This window comes from Cyclopterus lumpus, chromosome 24 (assembly GCF_009769545.1).
Source record: "Cyclopterus lumpus isolate fCycLum1 chromosome 24, fCycLum1.pri, whole genome shotgun sequence".
NCBI classification, from domain to species: domain Eukaryota; kingdom Metazoa; phylum Chordata; class Actinopteri; order Perciformes; family Cyclopteridae; genus Cyclopterus; species Cyclopterus lumpus.
The window spans coordinates 11,010,362-11,028,097 of NC_046989.1; the positions used below are offsets into that span (position 1 = coordinate 11,010,362).

Sequence of the window (17,736 nt, forward strand, 5' to 3'; positions counted from 1 at the left end):
ACCCTGCTAGCAGCAAAGCTATACTGCTGCAGGCCGGTCGCCTCTTCAGTGTGGGACACGACACAAAATCAGAAATAGCGGAAGCATCTTTGGACTGAAATAGCCTTGATATAGTCCCACCATTTCAGTCATTCTATAAAGTAATTTATTGCAATGTCAGGCAGATTAAGCTCTTTTTTAAATCAATAACTCAGCTTAATGGGCTTCTTTCTGAATACATTTTCATTTTCCAATCTGTTTCAAGCAGTGCAGGTAAAGTTTGGCACTTGAACCGGTCTACAGTCGTTCACATTACCTTGGATAACTGTGCATTTATCCATTTGGTGAATGTTTTCTTCTGTACTGTATCATGCTCATCTGTGGAGGACAAAGAAGAAAGGTTGTTAGAAAGCTGGTTAAACAATTGGACATCAACAGAAGGTACAGCCAGTCGTATGACGATAGAACATTGTTAAACACTCAAAGTCCATTTGCACACTCTGGTTTATTTCAAGAAGCCACTGGCTGAATTCACTCCATCGCTGACATGCTGGTGAATGTTTTTCGTAGCTGGAGGCGTCACGGCTTAAAAGCATCATGATCAATGTGGCTGGAACACCAGAAGATTACAGCAACACAATGGAGGCGAGAGCGGCATTTGATCATTTGTTGAAAATGTCAAAAGGTGTGCCGTGTCAGTAATCTGTATCTGTGCAGAAGTCGTTGACCATTTATAATGTTCCCCTGGTCTCTGATTCAAATGTACAAATATTTCACATTCTCTTCCCGCTTGACTCCCTCCCTGCTGCTCCTCCTGCTTCATTCTCCCAACATGGCTCCCCAATAAGGCCTCATCGTGTGTCAGGCAGAGGGCCAGCTGCTTTGATGTGCCTGGCCGATGGCTGGCTACACTTTGTCCCACATTTAAAAGAATATGGCTTAAAATTATCCATTTAATTAAGACTTTGCCATTTATTTTAGATTGCAACATACCTTACATTTTGCGAGTAGAAAACCTTCATAGAAGAGTGATAAATGAAGTAGAAAATCAATGAACACTAAATCAAACAAAAGGCATTTTAAAACTGCATACGAATTTGTAAAGTAATGATTGAAAACATGGACTGATTCCAGCTGCATTTTTTATTTATTTATTTCTTGCAGCAAGAAAGTATTATACAGATTTAGAAATGGTAAAAAGGCGAGCACAGGATTGGCATTTGCATCTGCACTTTTGTATCAGCCAGTTTCCTGAGTTTAGGAAGTGGAACTGGGAACAATAAAAGGTTGACCAGTTGCATACATACTGTGGAGGGGCATTTGTCATCATGTGACAAGCAATATGCTTCACAAATGACTGAAATCAAATGCAAAAGTATCATTATAAAGATATTCACTCAAAAGCCATAATCATAGAGCCCACGGAGAGAATTTCTCTTGCAGTCATGTGATCATCAATCACAGGATGTAGAGTGGTGGATCATTAAACTCCAGACGAGAACATCAAATCACCGCAGACAAACATTCCTCGACCAAGTTTAGCAGCCGAATGAACTTCCAGTCAAATACAGAACAACAACATCAACGATAAGGTTGTACTCCAGAGGGAACAAATGTTGTCTGTTATAGTGTCAGAGAACCTGCACCTCAGATAAATACGTATGTTCTGCAAGTTTAGGTTGTTTTCTTTCTCGTGTGCCCTTCCTGTACTTTAACCTCCTAAATAATACGTTCATTAAGTTGTCGTTCTCTCACAATTGTCAAAATGAAGAGAATTTACAAGACAATACAGTCTTGGACAGAGGTGCAAAAAGGACCATGTGTGTGAGCATTAAACTGCCACTGTCATTCAACTAGCCGCTGTGTAAAGTACCATGAACCGAACAAAAGGTCAGAGGTTATGATCACCAGCCCCAACAGCCGTCGGCTTCTTTGTCTGGGGTGTGTGCGCGCGCGCGTGCGTGCGTGCGTGCGTGCGTGCGCTCAGCCGCTGGGTGAGAAGGGGCATAAATGCAAGAATGTACTGCAAACAGAGGCCTGAGGTGAGAGAGGTGAAGAGGTGAGAGGATTAGATAAATGGTGGTGGAAGAGACTAGCCCAGACTAGACTAGAGATATGATTCTCTTAGAACTATGAAGGGTCTACGTAAAGAAGGCGCTATACAGATAATTAAGCCCTTTGGGGGAAATTTGTGATTTTGGGCTTGACCCCAAAAAAATTGACGTGAGGTAATTGGGAAGAAGACAAGACAGAGTTTCTACATCTTCCATTTGATCATGAAATTGCATTATTTACGGATACTTTGAACTTTTGACTGAATGTGAAAACCTTTTAGTTGTCAAACAAAGTTGCTGTCAAGTATTCTTAAGAACCAGTTTCATGACAATGTATGTGAGGATTGAATAATCTTACATTATTCTACTTTATGTGTAGCATTCACAGTGGGAAGTAGGCACACATAATTTATCTGGATCTAAAAAAAAGACCAGAGAAGTTGATTGGCGCTGAGACGACAAGAATGTGGAGGGTTATTTCTGTGGAAAGAGACGACTGGATTTTTAGGTGGAAAGTAAAGCAGTAGAGACGATACTCGTATACACTTGCACAGGGTCCTCTTCCTTGTGCCATTGTCTTTAAAGGCCTTTGAACCGTAACACTGTAAAAGGCCCTCCTGAGAGTATGTTGACCTATTTTTTCACATAAATCTCAGGCAGCAACAATGAAACCTAAAGAATTCTTTCTCAAGAGGTGAGGAAGACAAAGAGGGGATAGCTGAAGGAGGTGATAAATGAAGAAGGTGATGGAGAAAAGGATACAGGAGACAAAGACGGTCATGGGGTCTTTGAAAAATAAAACGATAGCATGATTGACAAAAGAGTAGGTGACATAACAGGGGGCCCAATAACTGTTGGCAATCAATCACGGTGGATAACTTACCAGTGGAATGGTTTGACAGACACGGAGAGAAGAAGAATGAAAGACAGGCAGACAACAAAGAGAGAAAACAAGGAGAGACACAAAAAGATAAAGAGAGGCAGACAGAGGGGGAAAAAACAACCCACGAGGAGCAGGACCGGTATAGGACAAGCATGCTCTCAACACAATGTACATTTTCCTTTTCTAAAAAGCCCATGCAGAGGCCTCCTGTCCTTAGTCATATCAGCACCCTGTGGAGGGCCTCTGAGGCCCGTGGGGAGAGGGTCCATGTGGGCTCAGGTCTCCTGGGCTCTCCACCGTACCACCTTGACAGGACAATACACTCGATTCATTCACTGCTCCACCTCAATCTGTCTGCTGCTCCTACTCACCACAGCACAGGAATGTCTTACTGGTGGACGGATCAAAGCAGCGGCGGGGGTGTGTGTGTGTGTGTGTGTGTGTGTGTGTGTGTGTGTGTGTGTGTGTGTGTGTGTGTGTGTGTGTGTGAAAAATACCCTCACAAAGCAGAGTCTGTGTAAACATCACTTACACACCATAACATGTGTCCACTTATGTCACTTTGCTTATGACCATTTACTTCCGCACAAACAAGTACTTCAGGCACGGACGTTATACATTCCACTTTACATGCTGACTTAGTTGTGAACAAACTGTCAGATCAGCTGTGGTCTAAAATGGGTGTCTGTGTGATTGTGTTTTGTGTGACCAGGGCCCTATTTCTCATACGTGACTCAACTAAGCCGATCAAATGTCCTATTAGCCATCTTAAATTAACCGGGCTATCCCGGTTTCTCAAAGGCTGGTCCGTGCTCAAACTATCTCGTTAATTTGAACCAGACCTCAGTTCACAGGATAGTTGCGCGTGCCCGTCCGACTTTAAAAGGGGGAAGCGTCACTCACAGAAACCGTGATTTACTAACAGCAAAAAGGCAAATATAGGTGTGAATGTGAGAGTGAATGTGAGAGTGAATGGTTGTATGTCCCTACATGTGCCCTCGATGGACTGGCGGCCTGTCCAGGGTGTCCCCTGCCTTCGCCCTATGTCAGCTGGGATAGGCTCCAGCGTCCCCGCGACCCTAATGAGGATAAGCTGTATTGAAAATGGATGGATGGATGGATGGATGGACAAAGGCAAATAAACTCAGAGGAAATCCTCTTTATTCGCATCCATTCATCTGTGTATTGACTTTCATGGAATATATTCGCACTGCTTTTGGTGTGAACGCATAAGTGTTCTCATCACCCCAATCAATCCGATTATATTTCTTTAAATAATTAGATAATATGTGTATATTCATGTATGTGGAGATGACCATATAGAACCTTTATTGCATTTACTCGGACATGGCCAGGGAACGTAATTAACACATCCATACGTTTCTTAAGCGCTAAATACACGAACAACGCGGCATACAGCGGCTTTCCCGATGTTCTGCATCGCCGACTCTGGACAACAATGTACAACAATGTACCACAAGGCTCTGCATACAGTCTGTGAGACCGGCTGTGGCGTGTGGTGTTCAACGTATGGCTCGAGAAGGTCTGTAAATAAATGATTCCTTGTGGGCAGAATGGATAGCGCTCATATAGGAAGTCATCAGGACGTGATAAGAACTCTCTCCCTATAAAATGCTAATATAACTAATATCGCTCCTTCCTCAATGGGATCTCTGAGGAAGGGAGCTGCCATTTTCTTTTGAGGGAGTGGCCATCTTATCCAGCTAGACTGAATGAGCCTGCGCTGGAGCAGGTTCAAATTGTTGGATGTGTTGCTATGGTGATTTTGCCGAACTTGCTTCGTGGAACCGAAAGGCATATTCATGTTTACTGAGGAAATAGAACCATCACTGAACTTGAGGTCCTACTAATATTATTTCTACATTATTAAGTAGTCGACCCCTGTCAAATAATCATATATCCCATTACTGTTATGTACAGTGAATGTGCTGAGAAACAAACGTTTCTCTTCCTCGACAGCCAAACAGGAAGTAGTGAATACATCAGGAAGAGTAATCCCACTGGTGTCCTCTCACAGTTCACGGAGCACACACATGCTCTCAATATATTGTTATGTACACACATGCACGCTCGCACCACAACAAACTAACTGTTGCGTGTCATGTTTTTTGTCTGGTTCCCTTTCTAAAAAAAAGAGGAATTATCTTACTTATGCTCACAGTCTGTTTGCAGAGCTTTCTGTTTCGGTCAAAAAGATGAATGAACGCAAAAACTACCAAAGCAATAAATTCAGGAAGTAAATTTTTCTGAGATATTACATGATCTAAACTAAATTGCCTGGCTGCTCTCATGTCTTGACTGAGAAGTTTGAGAACAATGAACCGCCAGTAAACCTCAAGCGAGGACATAAGCAGGCAAGAAACACACATGTTCTTCAGAGCAGCCAGCTGGGAACACACAGCAGACACATACAATTTACAGCTCCAGTCTATTAGTGTATCCCTCCCTCTCACAGGTGGAGAGAGACTGTGACCACACACAGGGGGAGAAGGTGGGAGGCACCGAGGTGAAAATCAAACAAACCATCAGGGTTTCCACGGCAGCGTCACACAGTAAACATGAGAGCTCAGAGATTAGACAAATAGAGATATTTACAAAGTTTAGCAGCAATTACATTTAGCTCAGTTATACTTTACAGCTAAAACCTCTAAATTATCCCAATCAGTGATTCGTTTAAGCTTAAAACGCATGTGTGGCCACTGAAAGAATGACAGAGAAGCCACACATGTATCCCCAGTATCCGCTGAAGTAACTGAAAGTTTAATATGCAGGAGAAAAACTTACTGGAATGTGTGTTTGAAAGTTGTCAGTGTTGAAAGTCACAACACCACAAAATAAACCTTTTTTTTGTACATGCTTTACTGGGGTCATTGGAGATGAAATCAAGGAAGGCTCATGTCTTGGCTATAAAAGGACTCTCAAGCAGAGGCTGCACTCGTAAAAAAATTGAAAGTTTTCCAGGGTGAACTTCAACTTGATGAGAGTCCAGAAGGAGGCTCAGCTTTTGGTTGTCTTGTCTATCAGTCCTGCACCAGCAGCAGCCTAGTGGAGGGCACTGATTCTTTAAGCTTTGTTTATACTCATGCTTGGCCTCCGCAGAGCTCAGAGCATGAACGGAGGCGTTTATACACCGAAACACCAGAGGGCGTACACACAGAATGAATTGTGAGGAATCAAAAAGACAACGAAATATCCCGTAGATATGCCCATAAACTTTAGGTGTAACTGGCAAAATGCCATAAACCAACCTCCACAATGCAGAGGAGTGATCGTAATTATCTGTAACCTCATATCTTGTGTTTATGTACAAGCCATGTAGAGAAACATGTCAAGTATCACATTCACTAGAAAGAAGCGCAGGTTTAATATCCTGTGAACAATTTGATTTGGCTTTGTATAATCCCATGACATGTCAATAGTGTTTTTTTGTGTTCATCGCTAAACTTAGAAGCTCTTTGACAAATTTCCACTTTTCCTCATATATGTTCACGCGAAAAAAGTGCACATATAAGTCAATTCAGGTAACAGTTGGATGGCAAAGATGTGCTTTATTTTGACTTTGTGCGTTGAGAGGAATGCATTGAATTCCTATCATTTCCCTGTGCATTCCTCCCTCCTTCCTCCAGTGGTCACTTGTCTAAGCTTGTCCCAGCCGGCACAGCCTTGTTGACAATCTTTCCTTGCTAAGATCTGGGAATTTGTAAAAGGTAAACACTTCAGAACGTCCAGAAAAATTAACTCATATCCCCACATGAAAAGCATCCCTGTGGGGTGTGCTGGGTGAGCAAGAATGGTGAGGTGAGGGGTACTGGAATTCAGTCAGAGCAAGATGAACTGTAAGAAGTGAGCCGAGTCAGAGATACAACTTGAAGATGGTAAAAAGTATGAGAATAAAGCAAAGAGTGGTGAAGCTGTAGTGTCTAAAAAGGATGTCTTCCCGTAAAGGAGCATCTTTAGGAACATACTTATAATGTAACATCTATCGTAAACACTGTGGCGTCTATAGTGCGTTTGCTGAAGAGCAGGAGAAAGTACATACAATAATACATATGACAATACACTTTAAAAACTATTATCTTAACTTCATAGCATGAACGTCCAACTGTTGCAAAGCATGCATACAACTTGATCGGTATCGAAATCTATACAGCATTTGTCACCATGTCTGCAGTCTGAGTTCACACTAAAGTGCCCCACCTGTCACAAACAGAGCTGCCACCGAGCCATGTGTCACTCACACTCACACACACACACACACACACACCTGTCAAAAGTTCCTACCTCTGAGTTTGAGCCCATACTCTGCCATCATTTACCAGAAGCCACCACAACGCTGAACCGAAGAAGCAACAAAAGCCCCCAAAAAACAGCCAGGTAGTGAGAGATAATCCAAGAGTTTTAGCACCAAATAGAGTTTGACATTCACGCCTCACTCTCCTCCTCACCCCTCTCTCTCCTCTGTCTCTGTCGCTCCTTGACCGACGAGGGAGGAAAAGATCAGAAGAATGCTGCAGCAAAGAGAGAGGGGAGGGAAAGAGGGACACTGCCAATGAAAGGGAAACAGATTGGGGGCAGAGCAGAACACGACAGGGCAAGCCTAGTGTGGGGAGTTCTAATGCATCGTGGGATAGGGAATGAACACAGGTAAACACAGAAACGCTGTTCGGCACCATCCCAGCGTGCAAAAGGGCAGAGTGCATGGGTCGTGACAAGAAGAAAAGAGACAAAGAAGGTATCACCCAGAGATCACTGCCCGAATACGTGGTGGGGCAGAGGCTTTAACTTTCAGCCACACCGAGATGCTAAAGATACAGGTCACATCACTAAGAAGTCTCCAGAGAGCCATCGCTGATGTTCTCACTGCTCTTTGCATAAAGCATCAGAGATCCAGACTTAAGTGCCGTGCCGTCTGTGGGTATGAAAAGCCGTGACCAACTGCCGGCATGTTGAGAGCCTCATTGGGACATTCAGTTTTGGTTTAACAGACCTTTCAACTAAAGATGATAAAGTGCCCCAACACTTTGTTAAGTCATCAGACAAGTTAAGTGGATAAACAGCTTAATTTCCTGTGATGCGTCTTTGAATTCATTGTTAAACTCCTTCATAGATGGACAGTAATACAGATGTGCTCATCCACTTACCGAGATCAAGACTGTTTTCAAGCTTTCCTTTCCTCCTGAAAAAGTTACGCTTTCTCCACGACATCCACTTACTCAAATTCATGATGGAAAGCAAGTCTTTATACAAAAAAAAGAGACAGAAAAAGACAGAAAGAAAGAGAAACAAATCCGGAACAGGAAGGCAAGAAGGTGGTGGTGGTGAGAGAGAGAGAGAGAGAGAGAGAAAAACGAGAAAGAGGAAGTAGAGGTATGAGAGCATTTATCGAGTACACTAGGTCTGTTTATTTGGGGTGCTGGGTCGGCGCTGTCAGATGTGACATCACACACACACACACAGACACATGTTCACACTCGACAGGAGGCGGCGAAAAGTGAGTGACAAGCAGCGCAATTAAAAAGGTAAGTGGCAGGTCACGTAGAGTATTGTGCATGTAAACAAAATGCTGTAACTGACAGCTGATTCTCCCCTGAAAAAAAAAACTACGTACTGACGGGGTCAACGGCTCTCATTCTCCCACGGCGCAGAGAGTGACAGCGGATAGACATGACCCAGAGTGACCTAGACCCTAAAACATCCTGCCGGCACCTGGGCTTCAGCCGCCACTTCCTTTGCTACCGTTTATATGAAAGGGAAACCTTCGACAATCAAAGAAATGACTCGGATTGAATGCAGGACATGCAGTCAAAACATGTAATGCCGGTCTGAGAGCCAGAGTGGTGGAACAGGGAACAGGGCAAAGGTATGAGTCCATTTGCTCATTGACATATTTAGTCAATGAGGGGCAACTGAACAAACAACTCTATTCCCACAGAGAGGGTGAAATAGGGACAGAGATGGGAGCAAGAGTAGAGTGGGGGAGGGGGGAGGGAAACAGAGAGAGAAAGTTAATGTCTTTTGTTGTCTCTTTTTCCTTCCTTCAAAAGAGGAAGTAGAGGAGGAATACCAGCCCGGTCCACCCGTGACCAACTTCCCCGAGTCTGACTGAATTAAATCCACTTCCTTCCAGAGAGAGTTGTAGCAGCTGGTCTGGTCACAACTTGTGTTGGGTGGGGCTAGCTCTGGTAGGGAATGAATGATTCAGAGGCCAAAAGGGACTTTCCACTTGGCTGCATCAGTCATGGACCCAAAGACAGGCGTCCCCCTCCGTCATTCCATCCTCACACACCAGCCCGAGAGCATCCGTCATCAAACTGCTTGAATGAAGCCGAGTGAGTGCATATGCACATTGTGCTGGCATAAACATCTCTGTCTGTGTAACACACACACGCACACACATACACGCACCCATGCACACACATATACTTAATTTGCTCATGATAGCAAAATCCCATGTCTGTCTCACCACAAACATTGCTTGGGTTTACATGGCATTTAGAGCGGCTCGTTTACTGGATGTTTGCTATTGGAACTTGGGTAAATAGTAGCACTCACTGTATTTATGTTGATGTATGAATCAAAATAACTAATCCTTCTGTCACAAAGCACAACAAAAACAAATATGTCAAGGTTTAGAGTTGGGAAAGATAAGACCCCGACTGTGTATCCTCCTCTGGCTGACCATCAAAGCCTCCTCGCCCACAAGCTCAATAAACTGCGCAAGATTTAATAAATAATTTACAATCCAGGATAGTCACATGCCCATGGCTTCTAGTTACACCAATAGGCTTTACTGTTCTCCACTGACAGAAACGTCCATTGTACTGTCACTCTTTGGTGTCCTGCAGATATTTGTAATGAAAAAATGTACTTAATGTTATAGCTGTGCCAGCTTCCTGTCGTTATTGTCCACTTAGATTTCTGTTTGTGGTCCCCACCCGTCACAAAACAGCAGTCAGAGTCCCACCCCCTACTCAAACCCGTGGTGGTTGAGGCTACTGTCCACTTGATTTACAAGGGATTTCTCCTCCAGTGACAGATGTCTTTATGCTTGTTATCTCAACACACAGCAATTAACAGGACCACAACATTGAGGATGCTGAAAATGGTTGCTGTTAAATGTGTTTTGGGTGAATCTTTCCTTTGAAAATACCATTCCAGAAGTGGCTGATGCGATCAGGTAATCGTGGCTGTGCGTCTCACAAACACACGAATACACAGAACAGACATTATATAAATCATTTATGTCACATGTTCCTTCTAACACATGACATCTGTTGCACTTCTGTCCCTCCTGGGAGAGGGATCCACTTTTCTTTCTCCCCGTTTAAGGGTATTTTTGGGGGAGTTTATTCTGAACTGATGCGAGGGTCCTGGGAAAGAGGATGTTGTATGTGTACAGATTGCAAAGCCCTCCGAGGCAAATTTGGGATGTTGGGCTATACAAAATTAATTGAAATGAATGAAATCCTCAAAATCTCTTTGTAGAGGTGCATAACATGTACAGTAGCCACACTGTCCTTGGTGTCAGTCCTCTAAAATGTGTGCACCTAATTTTAGCCCATAAATAGTAGAACAAGTAACACAAACCAATTAAAAACAATAAACAAAAATAAAAATTGCATTTTAAAAGAGGAATTCAATCTATTATTTACTCAATGGTTAAATATACCACAGTAGCTTTAAAGGGTTAGTCTAAACTTCCTTTGAGCCTCAGCCTATTTTTTGTTTTAGTAAATCCCATCATGCAAGGGGTTGTGGCCCTAATGAGCTGAAAGGGGGATTTAAACTAGAAGGCTGGCTTTGGAAAGGGTAGATTCACAGTAAAGAGGAGACCGGTTTGTATGTGTTTAACAACCACAGGAACATTCAACACTGATAATTTTCTGCCATTTCCAGCCTTCTCCAGAGGAGTTTAAATGTCAGCTGGGCGTGGTGTCTGAACGCGCACACACATTCACATGGCCCAAGGAGGCAGAGTCCCACAGACGACCACACCCAGGGGAGATGTCTTGGCCAGTACTTCCATTCCAAAATTTCCAGCCTGAATTTTGCAGAGCTTGTTTCCTCCCACTTCCCAGGCAGCCAGATCCAGCAAAAAGCAAAGAGACGAACACCAACACACACTTCGTGTGTGCGTGTGTGTGTATATGAATATATATCCAGCTCTCCTGCGGACACTTTTGCTTCCTAAAAAGTCAAAAGATGCGCATAAGAAATCTCACTGACCAAAAAAGTGACACCAGAGGCAGAGAAAACAAACAAATTCAGGTCATCGCATCTCAGAGCGAGAGGGCGGCCACAGTGAAAGGTTCTTTGTTTTGATTTGTGTTCAATGCTACCCACACATGCAGATGCACACCCATCATTATGTATTTGCATAACACTGCATACCACTGCACTCCCTGACAGAACGTGTTTACTGTCATGCATGACAGCTTTGTTAATAAATAAGGATCAATGACGTGTATATGAACAAGTATGGTGACAAATCTTCAGAGAAATCAAATTACCACACCCTCACATTCCCATACTATTATAAAGACACAAGGGTTAGAAATTAGCACCAGCGTTGCTTCACTCACCAGCCCAAAAAACAAAAGGTAATCTATTGACTAGATTGACAAAAAAGTCAACAATATGTAATTTCATCATACAGCATGTCACACCTGAACAATACTGCATAAGTAGGTGGGTCTCTGGATAGCTCAACGGGTGAAAATTATAGAAATATAAGACTCTAATCAAACCCTTTCAAAGCTATATACACTCAAGGAGCTAGAGTCACCCACCAAATCTTTAACACATTGCGTGCGACTGCTGCCGGTATACTCTCCCATTTACCAATGCACAGTCACTGAATAACAGGGGAGAGTACTGAGTGAGGGAAAAAAGATATAAAACAGCAGAGAATAGAAAGATGAAGAAGAACCAGGTTGAGTTTTGAGAAGGCTCTTCCGCTACAGAGCTCTCAAGTGACAAATAAACAGAGAGGAAATAAGGTCAGGTGAGTGTCCATTGCTGTGTAATGGTTGTTAAACAACAGTCCTTAACCCTGTGGATGATATATAACCTTTCACCTTTGTTTGCACTCTGGAATGGGTAGGGGGAGGGGAAGTGCACAAGTAGGATAGGTAGATAGGGCTTCAGGGTGTTATCAGATAATTCAACCAGGACTTATTTTAAAAAATGTTTGTAACTACTCCTTAACATCCGTTTCAGACCTTTTAAAATGACTGTTTCCTGACCCAAACCACACACATCTGGTTCTCAACCGAGCCCATTACAGGTAATGGTTCTTTCACTGCAGTTTGTCTGGAGACGATTTATGTAAGATTTAAGTGTGTTTAATGCAAGACAATATACCTGTTCCTAAAGCTCGAGGTTATGTCTTCAGGTTACAGGAAGATGTTCAAGAAAAGCAATGCAAATACTTTGCGGAGCAGGAACCAGATACTTTGTTCGGTCAATGACTCAAACTGTTATTCATAATCAAATTTGTTGTTGAATAATGTTCTGTCCATTGACGTATCGTTTCAACATTATTAAATTTTGTAACGCTTTTCAGTGACTTTAAAGTCTTTTTCAGTGGCCTGTGCTGAACAATACTGAAACGCTACATCCCACCAACTCGGCAATGGAGCAAGGAAAAACAGCACTCTAGTGTCGAGCTAACACGACAGGTACAAGTTGGTCTTTTTCTTTTGTATGCCTAAACCCCTCAATTACAGTTAAGCTCCCACCAAAATAGAGTACATCTTCCCAGAAGCACTACTTTCTGCTTCACACAATTCTACCCCGGACATGTTTCTCTCTCTCCCTGGTCTATTGCGAGCTTGCATAACAACTTGACATGCTGGAAAACATGAGCCATGAGCCATGAGCCATGAGCCACCCCCTTGCCTACACGCCCCTCAAGAGGATGTGCATGTGTGTGTGAGTGGGACAGACTGTCTAGCTTGACGACCTCCATCCTTAGTGGTGATCTCACTCGTCGTACTAGTTTACAGATGGAACACACTGCAGCTGAAATAACTGAAACAAAAAGGTTAAAAATGACAAATTCAGTTTACTCTCTACGCAAGGTCGGGGTGACCGGTGTTAACTTTCTCACAGTCAGCAGTGATGACGAAACAGAGAGGTGCGAGCGTCGTGCGTGCAGGCTGTGTGAGCATACACGCCACTGTTGTGAATAAAGACTTCACCCCTTCAGACCCCATGGCGGCTGGAGGTCGGATGAACAAGTGGGCTAATGCTTTTCTAACAAGGCTCCTCTCAGCTGTGAAAATCTTAACCTGCCACCACACACACACTTGTCAATCAACACTGTTAGCCCATGTTTCAGTCCCATGTGTGCTACAAATCTCTCTCTCACCGTCTAACTTCCCATCTTAATCTCTCGCATCGCAGCAGAAACAAACCCAAGTTTGTTCAGCTTTCACAGGATCAATTATAACAATCAGCCTCTAGCTGGAGCGATGCTTATTCCATGTGTCCTGGTAACAAATAACCTTGTCCACATTTGCCCCCATTCTGAGGTGTTCTCCTTGGCTTGCAGAGTCCATATACTCTCTGAATGAAAGAATAAAACACCCCTAATTTCAGCCATATTTCCGTGAGGCCAGAAAGAATTTGGTGACGGCCTCGACACAAGTGTGCCCTGCTTTTTGTGGGTTGTTTTAGTGTGCAGCTAAGCTACGTGCTGAATGTTCCCCTCTTTGCCAGAAAAGAAAACATTACTTTTGGGGTTGCTAGGGAAACCTGAATCTTTGTAAGAAAAAAGCATTGTGGTCTGGAGCCAAGCGTTGTAAATTACAAACTCCTGCCGGCACGGAATCTGCCAGCTTTCTTGAGGCTGCACGGGCGTGGAAAGCTGGCACATGGACTGGACAGGATGGATAAACCTACCCACGTTTTTTAATATGACTTTTTTCTATTTCACAGTTTACAGTAAGGAGAGACAAACAGCGAGGATGGGGAGTTGGCATGGGAGGCTGGGGAAGGTTGTCCAGCAGATTTAAATTGAAGCACATGGCAGATAACCACTTCTTGATGCCAACATAAGCATTTATGTGATGAATTCCAGGTGCACATTGCAGTGAACATTATCAAACCAATGGAAATAACATGCCAATGATCTGCTGCTGGTTGGTTAGTTGCCGCTAAAATTTCAGTTTACATATAAGCCTCAGTTTCATTAAAGAGATGGCAGTGTTGGATGCTTAGTTCTGTTATGGTTACGCCTGACATACTGTCTTTGACACTGGTGAATAAAGAACCATATGCGTGCATGTTTTTCCTATTTTCCTCTGTATGTAATGTGATACAGTGGCAAGACTCAAGATGTGGGCTGGATACACTTTTGTGTATGACACTTGAATTGAAGTATTCATTCAATAATTCACTCTAGAAATCGTCATTGTTATTATCATTATCATGAACTAACCATGTTTTCTACCAAGCAAGCATTTCAAATGTGGAATAGTTTAGTTTGAGCCCGATATACAAGTATCCATATATGTATTTTATTAATTCATAGTGTGAAATGCCTTGGTCAAGTTTTAGTGTAAAGTCCTGTTCGTTAAGAAGAAGTTATTTGTTATCGTTATTTCTATGTCTTCCTCAATCACTTCTTATCATCACTCCAAAAGCCAGCAAGAAATTCCATCTGTGACCCACAGTAAGTATCAGGTTCAATATACGACATAATGTGCTAATCCTGAAAGTTGACAGTTTGCTGCTCCTGCCAGAGCAATAACTTGTTTGTGTGTCTGTCTCTCTCGTGCATCAACAAAAGAATAACCTATGGAATGAAATGAGCCACAGAGAAAGGGATCCCAGGGTGTGGCTCTTTAGACCCATCCCTGCATTCTTGTCTTCCGTTTTCTCTGCTGTCATTGGCCATCTCGCCAGTTGCCAGTGACTTTCTCTTTCTCCTTGCGAACAGTGTTACAATCAACCATTTGTTGCCGTCTCTTTTCCACTGCCTCCATGGGAACTGAGGTTAACCATGCACAACAGAATTTCTGGCTCTGTCAGTGTTTCCTTTTCAGCGACTGCTCTTATGCACGTACGACATAAAAGTTCTCACTATGTACGAATAAGAAGACAAGTCATTTCGCTAAAGACCACGAAATGATCTGACAGCTTTCGGTTTAGCACACATGCGCAGACACTCTCTGCAAGCAGACAATGTCAAAAAACATACCAGATCTCCACTTTATGATGTCATTGAACTCATCGTTGGCTCCTCCTTCTGCGATGTCCCCGTGCGACGCCATGGTAACCAATAGATCCAATGTGTTATCAGCTGAAATTGTGTGATGCAGTTCCAGGCTTGTTAACACACAATGCAGCAGCCCACTTTCTCCACCTGAAAGTAAGAATAAAACATAAGCTCCTTTCTGCTTTAATGTGATCTTAAACAGAGAACATAATCTCAAAATGAGGCCTGGAGAGTCAAGGGGTCACATGCATTTGAGCTTCACACACAAAGCATTCAAACATGGTCACATAGCACGCGGGAATATCTGACGCTTCATGAGGATCGACGCAGGTCGTTAAAACACTAAACAGCTGTTTGAGACTTCCCCTCCATGTCCACGAAACAATTCTGGGGTCGTGGCATTGATTTATGTGTAAAACAAATCCCATCAGTAATTGATGCTGTAATAATAGAAAAGTATAGTGTAGACTTGTGTAGAGGCTCGTAAAATACCAGCCAATAATCACAGCGTTTGAAAAAAGCATTAAGTGGAGGTGAAATTAAGTCTTGGGTCAGCCACCATAGAGTGTTTAGTGTGCTCATTTTTCTTTGGTTGGTCCACACAAACCATCATAACAGTCAAAGTATTCTCAAATTAAAAGCATTCTTCTGACGCTCAGTTCTGCTGATCTTCATGCTGAATTATAAAGTTGTTCCACTTCAGTGTAAGAGTTTAAAATACATATAGCCTAACTTCACTGGGGTGATTTGCACTTAATCACTAGCTGCTTAGTTCATTTAGGACCCTGACAATGATTTAAGAGGTATCCGTGTAGGAAGGGTATAGTGGGGAAGGTTTATCATCATGCAACCCTTGTTCAGAGCAGCTAACCCTGGATTGGAAATTATTGCAAGTGGTACGAGTTCCAAGTAATGAGCTCAAGTGATGGGAGTTTCCTCTCTTGTGGATTAATCAAACATCATATTATACTCAAATGTTAATGTCTTGTCATGTGCTAATATTTGCAAATGGCACTGTGTCTTTTGTTGTTTTTAAATCATGGGATGTGCGCTCAACTTTCAAAAGATGAAACACCCATCTCATAATTTCCAACGTTCAGTTTGACCTTGTGAATAGGTCAGCTGGTGCTGCAGTTGCACGGGTCATTTGTCAGCACCTGCTTTCTAGTGGAGGGTTAATTAATGCTTATGGTGTGGTCTGTTTTGAATCAGGGTATCCTCTCATTAAAAACTCAAGCATTTCCACTCCCAAAATAGCTTGCTTTTACCATGAAAGGAGTGCATGCGCAGCTTTATCAAGGAGTGCTTGGTGGGTTACAGTTCTTGAGAGATGATGCAAGACCCGAAAATAACAACTGTAAACTGAAGGAAAAGACAGTCCCATCTATCTGGCTTTACAATTTCGGTTCCTCTCCCTGTGAGTGAAGTAGTTTTGACAACCACAACTTTAGGATACACTCCGCCAGTTTAATCAGAAGTCATCGAAGCTGTAAACTTCAACAAGTGCAGTTTCAGTGATTTCTAGTTTATTTTTAACAAGCTTTAATCAATGCTTTGGTTTGAGATCAATACAAGTGGTGTATCAATCTGAGGAAAGTATCGCCTTCTGGCAAAAAAACACAACTCACAATGATAGACACACGCACACACACACACACACACACACACACACACACACAGACGTTTAAACCGTAAACCAATCAAAGTTAATGTTTTATCTCGTAGGTATTTAGAGCTGACTGACTTTTCATCAGGCAATTTCCAAACCAGTCGCAATGTACACGGAGAGCCCACGTTACCTCCACACAAGACCTCGTGATAACTAAGAGACCTTTTAACTTGTAACGGCCACTTTACACCCAAAGTTGGACTTCTAACTTCACACCAAACGTCGCTTCCCGTTGTCTCGATGAATGTTTCAGGTCTCGAGGCGTTTCAGACACTCACCTCCGCTGTCACCAAGCAGTCAGAAGACGTGCTCCCTCAAAACAAGTCCAACGCGTGCAGAGTCTGGATCCACAAATGACGTCAAATGTATTGGAAAAGTTTTTTGTTGTTGTTACGTTACATTAATCCAATTAATCTAAGGCATGTTCTACTTGGTGCGAGGCATTCTTCTTCTTCTTCTTCTTCTTCTTCTTCTTCTTCTTAACTGCGTTAGCTGACAAAAAAGAAGCGTCCTCAAGCGCATCCAGCCTCCACAATGTGCCAAAAGGAACGCCTTTTGGCAACGTAACGCACACTACGGTAGTCTTTGAAACACACGGCAGGCTGTCGCTTGGAAACGAAAAGATGGTTATTACGTTTCACGGGTGAACGCCGCGGTACTGTGGGACTCGGGTCCCTCAACTTTGTTCCTGTTGCTTACTTGACTGTTTCTCCCTGCTGCCTTGCAGCGACGTTAAGCTCGACCGAGTTAGCTAAACATGGCGGAAATGCTAGAACAGGTTCTTCAAAGTAAAAGCGTCTTCGCGACTTCCAAAATAAACAGGTACCCTGCCTCCCCATGTATGAAATGTTACATCATTTACACAACATGTAATGAGATTGTAACAACTTAAGTGATGATTACATTT

General features: G+C 42.9%; 1 protein-coding gene across 6 annotated transcripts in view; it reads right to left on the bottom strand.

Annotated features, from left to right (window-relative positions):
* Nucleotides 1-17,548, bottom strand: part of utrn (utrophin) — a 159,685-nt gene extending 142,137 nt beyond the window's left edge. For 4 of the 6 annotated variants that reach the window (XM_034527011.1, XM_034527012.1, XM_034527009.1 and 1 more), the window contains exons 1-2: nt 8,079-8,257; nt 296-357 (exon numbers count right to left, since the gene is read on the bottom strand). In XM_034527011.1, coding sequence (XP_034382902.1) covers nt 296-357; nt 8,079-8,160 — 144 coding nt within the window. In that variant the 5' untranslated portion in view covers nt 8,161-8,257. Of the gene's footprint in view, nt 1-295; nt 358-8,078; nt 8,258-15,142; nt 15,308-17,107 lie in introns of those variants that run through there. The other 2 variants (XM_034527016.1, XM_034527010.1) reach the window with 1 other exon arrangement.
* Nucleotides 17,549-17,736: the final 188 nt, after the last annotated feature.